The following is a 12,693-nucleotide window of genomic DNA, read 5'->3' on the forward strand; positions in this document are numbered from 1 at the left end:
TTTTGTTAGATGTGGCATTATTTTTTTAGATTAAATGATTTCAAGTGGAATTTTAAAGTTAAAAATCTGTGGGTACCTATTAGCATGAAAGCAAAATATGATCCTTTGGTAAATTAAATTGGAAAAATTGTTTCAGCTTGCCATTTTAAAAATTCAGTTCAGCCAAAAGTTTTTTACATATGCATACACATATATACATACACGTAAACTTAGGACAATTTGGTTAAGGAAAACAGACATGGGAGGCAAAGCTAGCCGCGGGGAAGAGATAGGAGAAAGTAGGATATGTGCTGAAAAACAGTAAGTTCCTCAGACAGTTGGGTTAGAGCTTCATACAGGGAAGGAGACAGAAATAAAAGGAAAAGTTGGGGCCCAGTGACCAAAACCTAAATGCCCAGCTCAAAAACATTCAGGCTGCTCTCTAGCAATTCATAATAAAACAGTTGTGAATCAGACCACATCCTTTAGTGATGCTGAAATAGGGGACATAGCATTGCCCAGCCCTAGAGAGCAGTCTGTTCCTCTCAATGAATAAATATTTGAATTGTGAATTCCTGTTTTCAGGGGAATGTCTTGCAATTATGTATGTCTGTTAGAATGCCTGGGAAGTATTTTCTTTTCTCAGATCCAGCCATTTAATATTTATTGCTTGTTTACAACTATATTCTGAATCTGATTTTAGGAGAATATAGCTAATAACAAGAGTGTTTATTTAGTTTTCTTTTTTTTTTTTTTTTTTTTTTTTTTTTAGTTTTCTTTCTAGACAATGACACATGTATGTGTATACTGCGGAGGGAGTAAAGCAAATGAACTGGTGTTAATCTACCATCCGGTATATAAGCAGTCTTAGACATGTTGTCTCATTCAGTCCTCACAAGCAGTTCTTACAAAGCAGTATTGGTCATCTTCTTTTATATGCAAAGAAATTGAGGCTTAAAGGAGTCAAGTCCAAGTCACATAGCTAGTCGTTGTCAAAGGGGAGATCCAAATATGGATCTGTCTACTTGTATGAGAGCTGCCAGTTATTCTATAGCATTGTTCTTCGAAGCTTTCAAAAGTGTACAGTAAAGGAGTTGCTGTACTTTTCCCATGTAGCAGCTTAAAGCTAGGAGGTAAAAGATGGTCAGGATGGAGAGCAGTTGCAAGTGATTTTTGCTAGCATGCAAAAAAATAAGAACAGAAAATGGGCCAAAAGGAGGATCCCTTATAGCCAGGCAGAAATGTCTGTTAGAATATACAGGAAAGGATCACAGTGTCATAGGACTTGAGTGAATGTGAGCCCAGGGGAAGATTAGTAGCAGTGATTTTATCAGAAGTGAGTCATCTGACAGCTCTAATCAGAATCACCCCCTTTATTATAGCTGAGGTCATCCATGTGCTTTCTCTGATGTGCCTGTTGCAAGAAGAGATTGATTCCAGACAAGTGAAACATACCTGAAGATTCTGGCCCGAACATTTTAATTGACCTGACAAGAAAGTGAACTTCAAATTTTTCAACTTGGTGGTGGTGGTGGTAATGTTAGAAGTACTTAACAGTCTGTATTTTCATCTATAGCATTACTTTCCAAACTAATTCCAAACCAGTTCCTAGAGGGGGAGGAAATTAAAAACATGCCTCCAGGAATCTTGAGGCATCACCTGAAGTGATCCAGAAGTAATTTTTTTTTTCCGAAATCTCCTGTTGTCTCTTTAGGCAGAGCTTTTGTTCATTTCTGTAACTGTTTTAATTGAAAAATAAATGATTTTTACTGGTTAAGTATCTCCTTACTCCCACCCAAGTAGGATTGACAGTCTGGGAAGGTGGTGCTTGTGGTACTGTGACTTGGCAGTCCCCAGCCTCCTTATCCAGAGCAGGTGCCCAGTGTGAGCAGCACAGTCTCCCCAGGTCTCCGCTGTCGCACAAGTTCCTCTAGAGGCTTGGCACGCAGCATGAGGGTTGGCCACCTGCCTGTTGACTTTGCCACACATCCTGACTCCCTTCTTTCCTTATTCCTCTGTCCTCTCAGGTATGGAGTCCCTATTTATTACACTGTCATGGTTTCTTTCTGTCACTTGATTGGATTGACTTTTTAAGAGTTTGGCCTCAATGTGTCCAGCAGTTTTATTTTTGGATTTTCTTTTTTATCTTCCCAGGGGAATGTAAACCAAATATATCTATGTGATTCTAGCAGGTACATATATTTTCCTTGTGCTGCTGCTTTACTTATTTTATTTTATTTTACTTTATTTTAATTAATTAATTAATTTATTTATTGCTTAATTTTATTTATGGCACAGTTGCATTATGTATATGACCTGACAAATGGCAGACCTATCCTGAGTATTGTTTGTTGCCAGGCTTTTCTGGCATGAGTCAGCATGAAGGCCCAGTTTTGTGTGTGTGGAGCTGGGGCGGAAAAGAGCAAATTGTCATTTCTGTCTCTTGGACGGAAGGAAACTTCAGGCCAGCAGGTACGAAAACTGACTTGAGGTTGTGAATGAGTGCCAGCTTTATAGGTGTTCTATATATGTGTTTTCCAGTTATATCCAGTTGATTTCCAGTTTTTGTTACAGTCTTGGCAAGAGTTCCATGCTTTTTGGTAATTTAACAGCAGTGAGGATTTCCTCTGTAGTGTCAAGGCCAGGACTTGATCAGGTCTCTGGGGTTCCAGTCCCTATCAGTTTTTAGAAATGTTTTATGAAAGACTTCTAGTTTTCCCAGACTAGGAGAATTTTATTATGTAGGTTGAGTTGTTTACAAAAAAGATAGCTTTAAAGTTAGTTTTTTTTTTAAATCTTAAATTCAAGGAAAAAACAGCAGATTTTCTTAATTTCCAAATGTTGCTGGTTCCTATTTATTTATTTATTAAAAGATTTTATTTATTTATTCATGAGAGACACAGAAGGAGAGAGAGAGAGAGAGAGAGAGAGGGAGAGAAGGGCAGAGACACCGGCAGAGGGTGAAGCAGGCTCCAGGCAGGAAGCCCGATGTGGGACTCGATCCTGGGACTCCAGGGTCACGCCCTGGGCCGAAGGCAGGCACTAAACTGCTGAGCCACCCAGGAATCCCCGCTGGTTCCTATTTTAAACAGGTTACAGATGTTTGCTTCCTAAAAACAAGGGAGACTGAATCAGAGAAGATAGTGGCTAAGTTTTCATTTTTCTATTTATTTTTAGGGATAGTATTTTGCTCCTCGTTGGAATATTATGCGAAGGTTGTGGGTGAGATAATCATACCCTGTGGTTCTTAGTAGGCATTGTTGTGTCCCTTGAGGGTTCTTAAAAGCAGTAATGGATGTCCTCTAGCTCTTGTGTGAGTTTTTGAAGACCTAAGATTTTTTGTTAGAAGTCATTTTTTAAAATGTCAAATTCCTTTACTTTTGGCTGGAGTTTAATGACTCTGACTAGAAGCCCAGCAGGTGGGCATGACAAATTAATTATTCTTGAAATTTGTTATTTGTAGACAGAGTTCAGGAGGAGAGAAAACAATCAAGTGAATGGTCTAGAAGGCTCCTCATACTGGGAGTCCGAGACTGTGCTGCAGTGGTGGAGGTGTCCACCAGGTGGCATCAGGGATTTGCTTTACTGTTGGCTCCCCAGCTAACCCTTGATCCCCAGTTACACTTCTGCCTCTTGGTGAACTATGGCTCAGCTGCAGCTGTGCCCTCAGTTCCGGTCCCTCACTTCCTTAGTGCTGTCTATACTCTATATTCTGCCTCCCATGAAAGCAGTGGGGATTGACTCTTCTCGGTAAGAAGCTTCTTGAGAACAGACACCAGGGCATTCACTGTAAAGTGTGCTCCTTTGTGTGTTTCCAGCAGTGCCAGCCATTGCCCCTATGAGTTGCATTGTTGAATTAACATCTGTTGGTGATCTGTGGGCTATTGTGAACCTCCATAGAGTTCACCTTCAGTGTTTTTTGCCTTGAAGAGTGCATTCATTTTCCCAGCTGCATAAATGACTTGTTGTAGGGGTATTGGGTTTTGTGCTTGTAGATAGTGTGTTTTTGTGAACTTTAAAGTGAACACTTACAGCCACTTTCACTGACTTTAGAGACTAGTTACAGAAATCAACCCTGTAGATGGGGCTTCCCTGTCTGCAGTTTGTCTTGGCAATGGAACCTCCATGCATGCCAGACAGCAGATAGCCATGGCATTCTTAGGCTATGTGCCATGTAGGTAGGAACTTGAGAAAAGCAGAAAGAATCCTTGTAGCTCTCATCCATCTGCCTTATCTGGACTCCCAGCAGGGCCTCCTGTGGCAGGCAGGTTTGATCAGGAGCAAATGCCTACTTGGACCAAGGAAGGGTCCGGGAGGGGTAGTAGTACGCATACATATTGTAGTTGAATAGTATCATTTTATTGGAGACCATTAAGGAAATGGATGTTCAGTTTTCGTTTTTCAGAAAACAGATATGGCTTTTAAGCCAATTGGAAGAAAATTTGAACAGGTTCCTTGATAATGTTATTTTATCATTAGAGCTGACCTACACAGGCAACCAAGTTGTTTGCAGGACTGACCCTGGCTTTTTTGTTGTATGGATACCTTTGCAAAATGTTTGGTTTGAGGACACATTCAGAAACCTTGTGTTTGATAATAGGCCCAAGAGTGTGCAAAAGTCTGAGCAAGCAGCATTTACATTTGCTTAATTTAATTTAAAAAATGAGCTACAGTCTAGGCGAAACCAGAGCTAGTAATACCAATGTAGTATGTCTGGCTGCTTTTCTGAGAGCTATTTGTTTAGCTCCCTAGTGAATTTGATAAACTAAGGCCATATTTTTATTTCTAGAGCTGGGAGTTACCAAGCTGGCAGTTTTGACCTTTGAATGTTTAGAGCACCAGAAGTTCTGACTATGTGATGAAGAGAAAATGACAGCATTTCTTGCCTATTAAAAACCCAGGACATTCCTTTGCCCTTTGTCCTACAAACAGCAGAGGATGTGGCATTATTTTTAAAAATATGATCAGAAGCTACCTGTTGGATGCTCATCTTTTCTGTGAATCTGTATTTTGGTTTATCATTACCTTTGGCATTTGAATTTAAATTCATTGGTGGGGTAGCTTATAAATGCCTTTTCAGAAATGTTTTGAAAATATTTTCAGGAAAAATTTGGACACTGCTAGCATGAGTTAGCATTGTTAACATGGTTGCTTTGTTTTTAGGTGATTGGTGAGGACAATGTGGCAGTCCCCTCACACCTTTATAAAGTGATCCTGGCTCGCAGAAGCCCAACGTCTGCTGAACCGCTGGCACTAGGGGCCTTCGTGGTGCCCAATGAAGCCATTGGCTTCCAACCCCAGTTAAATGAATTCCAAGTGAGCCTTCAGGATCTGGAAAAGTTGTCAGGACTGGTGTTTTTTCCTCATTTGGATAGAACTAGTGGTATCAGGAATATCTGCTCTGTGGACACCTGTAAGCTCCTGGATTTCCAGGAGTTCACTCTGTACCTGAGCACAAGGAAGATTGAGGGAGCCCGATCAGTACTCAGGCTGGAAAAGATCATGGAACATTTGAAGAATGCAGGGATTGAACCGGATGATTCCTTCATGAGCCGCTATAAGAAGAAGCTAGAAGAACTCCAAGCTAAGGAGCAGGCAGGAATCCTGGAGAGAAACTCATCTTAGTTTTTTTTTTTTTTTTCCTCAGAAGATATGTGACAGCATCTGTAATGAAGCAAGTGTGTCCTCTTCAGGCTAGTGCATTTTAGTAGCTTTGCTTGCTTAAAAGAAATGATGAAATCCTAAATTTAAGACTAAATTTCACCCCAAAAAGATGAAAGATCTAAAAGTTTTGTCAGTTTTTATTTGATGCAAGAATGGATTATTAAGGGAACCGTAGGACCTGCGGATTGGGTGCTGATCTTGTGTCGGGTTCACACAGGACTCTGGACACAAGATGACCTACCTGGTCTTTGTGTCTGTCTGGATGTTAGCGCAGGAAAGCATTTTATTTTCATGCCTCCGAATCATGCAGGGTCTTTGATGTATCTGCTCATCTTTCATGGAGGCCAGTGTCGAATGTTTTCTTTCTCTAGGACCTGAGTTGGTCTTTGAGGTGGCATTTGGATACCCTCTGTGTACTGTCCTGTCAACATTTATGATAGTGTTACATATTTGTTTCTTGCTCCTTCTCTCATAGAGCTGCTGGTCCTCCATTTCTGTCCTATAGAAGCCTTCAGCTACACTTTCTGCACACGTAGCGTGTTCAGTATACCAAGCTCATTGCTTTACAGCGATTCTCTGACATAAATACCACTGCCCTCATTTTACGTGTAAAGAAATTAAGCCTTGGGGAGCTTACGTATTTTGTCCAGGGTTCACCTTTCCAAAGAAGTAACCCCAGAAGTAGGAGGCATGTGGGGCTGAGAAGAAAGACAACATGAAATAGATTGAAATAATCCTGACACAGAGGCTTTTGACTCAGAACTGTATTCACATGGGAATCGGTGATCCTGGACCCGTTTGCTAAGAGGGGTCTGGTTTCTTGTCTGTCATCGAGCTAAAGGGTCCTGAATGTCCTCTGACTTGAGCCCTCAGCTCTTTGGGAAGAAACAATCACAGGTGTTTGAAAGTTAGAGGGCATTGCTTTGTGGGGTTTATCAGAGCCCCTACTTGCCTCCAGGAATGCAGTTCTTTTAGTGACCAGATGGTGCCAAGTTGATATATTCTTTGCTTTTTAAGGTGAGCAATTTGTTCCAAAGATTAAGGGACCTAAAAGTCTGTGCCCACAGATCCAGGAGCTCACGAGTTGCTTCCCTGGGTAGTACGGGGCAGGCAGTGCTTTGAGCCAAATACTCAAAGACAATTCTCACTATTTTTAGGGGAAACAGCAACTTTTTTTCTAAGCCATGTCTCTGCATTTAGGTTTACATGGAATCCTTTCCCCGGCCTACCATAAGTATAGGCAGTGAAATACCTTACCTTAAAATAGGGCCCAGGAGCTTGTCTAAATGTACCCTAGCTCTGCTGTCTTTTCAAGTGGTATTACAAAACAGTTTTTATGGTGTTTTGTGTGTTTGTAACAAATGCCAAGGCTTTAATATAAAGGTAAGATGATAATGATTGACCTTGTTCTCCTTTATTTGGATAAAAAAGAAAAGTTGGGGGGTGAGAACACAGCCTGATTAATACCAGTCTGTTTTATCACACCGATCGCCATTAGCTTATGCCAGTCCTTCTCAGGGATAAAGAGCCAAAATGTCACTGTGACCAAAAAATATGTTGTGCTCTCCTTGTGGGAGGGGTGATGATGGGACCTTCTGGTGTAGTGTTGTCCCAGAGCCTGAGGGGGCAGCTCTGTGGGAGAAGTCCTGCATCTCCAGAGGTGAGCCCCCAACTCCTTCCCCCACGTCTGGCTCTGTGCCCAGTTCTGGCCTGAATTTCTTTCAGCCTTGGCCTTGCCATGCTCCTCTCCTGTCCCTCCGCCTAGATGGTGGAGGATCTTGATTTTTAGGTCAATAAATTGAAGTGCTTTAGGTTTTTAGTATGAAAAGTGCTGCTTGGTCATTGTGAAAAATAGAAATCCATGCTTGTAATAAAAACAAAACAAAACAAAACAAAAAAACCCCAGCAGTCTCCTAATCTTCATTTTGACGTGGAGGAGTTGTATTGGTGTACAAGGAGTGATGCTTGACTTGTCTGAACACTTCCGTTAAGATTCCGTTAAGAGTCCCTCCAGAACAAACTGAAATGTAAATACTCGGCAGAGCTTAGAATTTTCCCCAGGATCAAATCCCTTCAGCCTACCCCTGTAGGACTGCTGATATTTGCCCTCGGATGCAGGAGAACCCCGGGCCACTCCCCAGCACCAGGTCTGTCCCCTGATTGAATAAGCTCCTCATTACCCACCTGAACCAGTCAGCCTCCAGTTGGTCCCTCCTTGGGATCAGCCAAATTCTCAGGCCAGGCTTAGGACTCCCCCTCCTGTCTGGTGATGCTCAGGGAGGATCTTGGCTGAGGAGAAGTCTACAGCCATCTTTATGGGCTCTGCTGCAGAAGCTCTATCTGTAGGTGAGGGGCATTCCCTGATCTCACCCCCAGTGACATCTTTGAGACTCCAGGCTCTCTTTGGTCTCTGGATTGAGAATATTTGACCAATGTTACATGCGACAAAGTAGGACTTGTGTGCCAGCCCCTTACTATAGGCTAGCATTGCTGCTTTGCACCTTGACCTTTAAATAACAAAGCCTCTGCCGCTCCCTTGTGCCTCTGAAGCACCCAGAGGGGAGACATAGTGTGGTCTTGAAGGAGCACCCTAGCCTGCAGGGCTGGGCTCAGCCTGGAGCAGCCCCATTCTTGGAATGGCCCTGCCTCATCTCTGTGAAGACATAATTGTCACATGGATAGCCCATCCCTGAAACTGTCCCTGCCAAGTCCCTTCACAGCTGCACCCTGTGTGCCCTTAGGTCTTCTGGGCACACTCCATCTTCCTCCTTGATCCTTCAGTTCATTCTGCCAGAACTGGTCAGGGGGTTCTCACATCTGGTGTGGAACTCCTACTCCTGCCTGCCTCCATGCCCTGCCTCTCAATCTGGCCTGCCCTCCTGGTTGTCATTCATGGAGATTATCCATCAGGGGACCCTGTGCTGCCTTTTCCAGTCCAGCCTCATCTCCAGGACCCACCTGCAGGTCACTGGGGCCATGTGCATGAGCCAAACCTTGATGTGGACCCTTTGGGGGTGTGCAGTGGGGATGTGGTGGATGGACTTGTCTTTTAGTGTTTCTGAACGTGCCATTCCAGTCTAGGGGCTGGTCTGCCCCTGAGTGTAGAGCACCTCTAGGGGTCACTGTGGCCTAATGCCACACCACAAGACTCAAGAGTCTGCTTCGACACTGTCCAACACAAAACCTCTTGCTGTGTAAGCCACAATGGGTGCTGTCAGGCTCCGGCTCTGAGGCCAGATGGAACAGCAGAAGCTGTCTTGTCCAGTGGACCTCGTGTTCGGCTCACCACAGGGGCCTAGGTACCTTAATTTCCCCCTCTAATTTTATTTTGAAAAATGTCCTTTTGACAAGTTGAAAGAGTAAAAAATGCCCTCTCCCCTCAATATTTTGTCCCATTTGCTTTCTCTTTTCTTGAACCATTTAAAAGCAATTCATTGTTTTTTTTTAAAAAAAGCTGTAGATATGACACTTCATTCTTTAATACTTAGGCCTGTATCATCACCTAAAAATAAAAGACATTCCCCTATATTTCCAGAATACTGTTATCACATCTAAGAAAATTATCAAGAATTCAGTCTTAACATTTGCCTAGGATTCCCCCCCACCCCAAATCTTACACCTTTTTTTAATATCTAGGTCTCAGCTAAGGTTTGTGGCTTGTATCTTGTTATGTCTAGTCTCTGTTAATCTAGAACAGTCTGCCTGGTAGGCTTCAAAAATACAGATTCTTCAACCCTACCCTTGAAGATTTTGACTCAGGAGGTCAGATGTGGAACTGGAATCTATATTTTTTAAACAAGCAACATGTTTAATGAGCCTCCAGGGTTGTGAGCTGGACCATGCCCCACTTTGCTGCCACTCTATGCCAATACACACGTTCCCTAGACAGGAGTCTCCTGGAAAGGTGGGCTTTGAGCTCATGAATATCAAAAGAGAACTTCTTCCATCACTTTGGGCCACCAGGTACCTGATTTCCCTTATTAGGCTTTGTAACATTAAGCTGAAACTTTCCTTCTAACTCACTCATCAGTGACAGGCTCTAATGGCCATCCCAGGCTACACAGCTGGCTGGCACCTGCTTTCACCTGATAGTCCTTTAGAAATAGGACGCTTGTAAGGACATCAGGGCATCTCAACACTCAGGCATTTATGGATTTCAGACCTGCTGCCATCATGATGTTACGTGGCCTTACGGTGTGGCAGCCATGTCTGGGGAAACATCAGATGCAGTGATAGCGGTGCTGAATTGAGTGCTCCCTTAATAGGGACACTTCACTTTTCTCACTGTGCTGCTGGTCCATGTGGAACTTGGTCCAGCTGACTGCTCCAGGTCGTTTTCACATGGTCTACTGTCAAGTCACTTTCCCATCATGCACTCACACAGTCAATTTTTGGAACACAAATGTGGAGTTCTGTGTATACCCTACTGTTAAGATTTCATTTTATTATAGTTTCTACCCATCTTAAGTGAGTTCACGTTCTTAATGATCCTGATTTGGCCATCTGACATTGTTAGCTCTGCCTGCCAGTTTTGAGATTGCAAGATTGGATAAACAAGCCTTCAACCTGTCTGTTGGAAACATTGAATGAGACAGAGTCACAGAAGATCCCTTTGGTAAAAAATTCATTTTATATGGCAACCTGCTCCATATACTCACCCAGCAAGATTCATGTGATAATAATGTGCTCTGATACTTTCTAAGTTCAATTCTTTTCTAGTTCTTTTTAAAAAGGGAAACAACACTGAATTGATTGCACAATGCAAAAATAAGTCTCTGTCACAATTTGCTTGTGAGTCATTCCGGGACAGTAAGAGTGCCTACTGTACCTCTGGGTGCACACAGCACGGCTGTATGTAGGGAGGCGCACTTGGGTCCCCATCCCCATCTTCTCACCTACCAACCGGGCAGCCTCCTGCAACTGACCTCATTCAACTTCCTAAAATCAGGCTCCTCATCTGGGAACAGTTTGAGGAGGACTGGCAGGATCGTTTGAGAATTAAGTAAGCTCACATGTCCCTGGGCAAACCCTCAATAGATGGTAGCCAGTTACTATGAATTCCTGTTACTGGCGAAGACAACATTTATGTCCCCCCAAAACCCATACCTTGAAATCTAATCCCTTCCCTCAAAGGTGTGAAGAGTTGGAGCCTTTGGCAGGGGAATGGCTCCACCCTCATGAATGGGATTTGTGCCCCTTGAAAGAGACCCTGGAGAGCTCCTTTGCCACTCTGTCAGCTGAGGACACTGCAGCATGGTTGGCCCAGCCAGAGAGCGAGCTCTTATCGGGCACTGCATCTGCCAGCACCCTGATCTTGGACTCCCAGCCTCCAGAACTGTGAGAAATACATTTCTGTTGTTTATATACCACCCAGTCTGTGGTATTTGTTATAGCAGCTTGAACTGACCAAGACAGTACCTGATGAAGGCCCTCGTATCCTGAGCAGGTGAAGGACGGGGCCTGATCCTACTACGGTGTTAAAGCTCTGGACCAGGTGGAAGCGATTCTGTCTCTCCCCAGTTCTAAGACTTCGAAATGTGCTGCTGCCAACCTTTGGATGTGTCACTGCTTTGCAATCCACCATTCAAATAGCTACTCTTCATCCCATTTCACAAGCTCCAGGAAACAAGCTCCAGGAACGTATGACTTAGGAAAGTTTTCTGGCTCTCCATCTAACATTTCCCCTCAGGCCCCCAAGGCTGTTGGAGCTATTTTAATTTGCTCTGTAATTCAGTCATTCATGCATTTACTCAGTCCTGTGAGTCTGCACTAACTTCCTAGAAGCAGACAAATAATGGAGCTGATTCCTTTCTGGGGCCTCCAGAGGGGTCTGGAAATAGCCCATGCTCAAAAAATGCTTTGGAGTTACCAACAAGTCAGAAAAGTTGAGCTGATCCTGCTCAAGTCCCACTGCTCATTGTCTCTGTCAGGGACCTGGGAAAGGTGGACACTAGGATGTGGCTGCAGGTCAGTCAGCCCCCCAGCAGGACCAGTTAGACCAGATGAGGACCCTAAGACAGCTATGGGGAAGGTGGGAAGGTGGCTCGGAAGAGGCAGGAAGGCACGAGCACTGGTTTCCTACCAGGGCCTGGTTCTGTGCTTGTGGACCGGCTTATGTGAGTAGAGCAGAGCAGGGTCCTGTGTCAGGATAACACCCACATGCTGAGCACTGCTTCCGGCAGAACTGGGGTTCCCGGGGCACCTTCCCCACAGCATCCTTAGCAGGCTCTGCGGGGCCTGGTGTCTGGTCTGAGGCAGCTGGGCCTGCTTGGAAGACGGGAGCAAGGAGGTGGCCGTCAGAGTTGGAGCAGTGGCTTTTGTGTACTTGGTCCTGAGGAAGCAGAGCTAAAATTAGGTCTTCCAGCTGTGTACAGGTGTGGAATCCCGCCCTTTCCCCTCCCCCAAACCAGGATCTTGGAATCACCACCAATCCCTCCTTCTGTCTCTTAGCTCCCATTCCTCTGGTCACACCAGGCCCAGGTGATCTCCAAGGTGGCAAGTGAGCGGACAGTGGCAGGCAGTGACTTTGGCGTCCCCGAGCTTCCCTGGCTGGTCTGAGGCACTATGCAGAACAGATATTTTCCTCTCCTACTGCCACCCATGTGGGGCCCCTGCCTCCTCTGCTGGCCTCCCGCCTCATGGGCTCTGTGCCCCATCTGTGCTCTGCCCCTCTCTGCCCACCGCCTCAGAGGCAGCCTGTCATCCCTTCCATCCCTTGCCGTTCAGACAGGCAGTGGGGCCCAGGGCAGTACGATGTGTGCTCTCTCCCTCTCCGTACATGAGGCCAAAGCTTGAAGAGCATGGCACTTGCTCCTCATGATGGATGTGCCTATCAGTCCCTGTCACTGTGCTCTGGGCCCCTGCCTCCCTGGTCCCCGGGATAAGGCTCACACCTGTGCTTGGGTCTCTGCTCAGAGCCTGGCTCTGACTCCAGCGTGTGCGTGCAACATGATTTTAGGTGAGCGCCATCTCCTTAGTCCTGGCTTCCCTACCGGCAGAGTGAGGGAGGGGCTGCGCAGGCTCCCGGGTCCCTCCTGGGCTGCTGTCCTT

The 12,693-nt window shown here is 44.8% G+C and overlaps 1 protein-coding gene across 4 annotated transcripts in view; it reads left to right on the forward strand.

Annotated features, from left to right (window-relative positions):
* The window catches only part of EXOG (exo/endonuclease G), a 30,329-nt gene extending 23,284 nt beyond the window's left edge, over positions 1–7,045 (forward strand). For 2 of the 4 annotated variants that reach the window (XR_005984579.1, XR_005984578.1), the window contains exons 2-4: positions 1,362–2,171; positions 2,278–2,451; positions 5,143–5,279. Coding sequence is in view for 2 of the 4 variants with exons in the window: in XM_041733978.1 (XP_041589912.1) it covers positions 5,143–5,604 (462 nt within the window). In the remaining 2 variants the exon portion in view is untranslated. Of the gene's footprint in view, positions 1–1,361; positions 2,172–2,277; positions 2,452–5,142 lie in introns of all 4 variants that reach the window. The other 2 variants (XM_041733978.1, XM_041733977.1) reach the window with 1 other exon arrangement.
* Positions 7,046–12,693: the final 5,648 nt, after the last annotated feature.

The sequence above is a fragment of the Vulpes lagopus genome, chromosome 19 (assembly GCF_018345385.1).
Source record: "Vulpes lagopus strain Blue_001 chromosome 19, ASM1834538v1, whole genome shotgun sequence".
Classification (NCBI taxonomy): Eukaryota; Metazoa; Chordata; class Mammalia; order Carnivora; family Canidae; genus Vulpes; species Vulpes lagopus.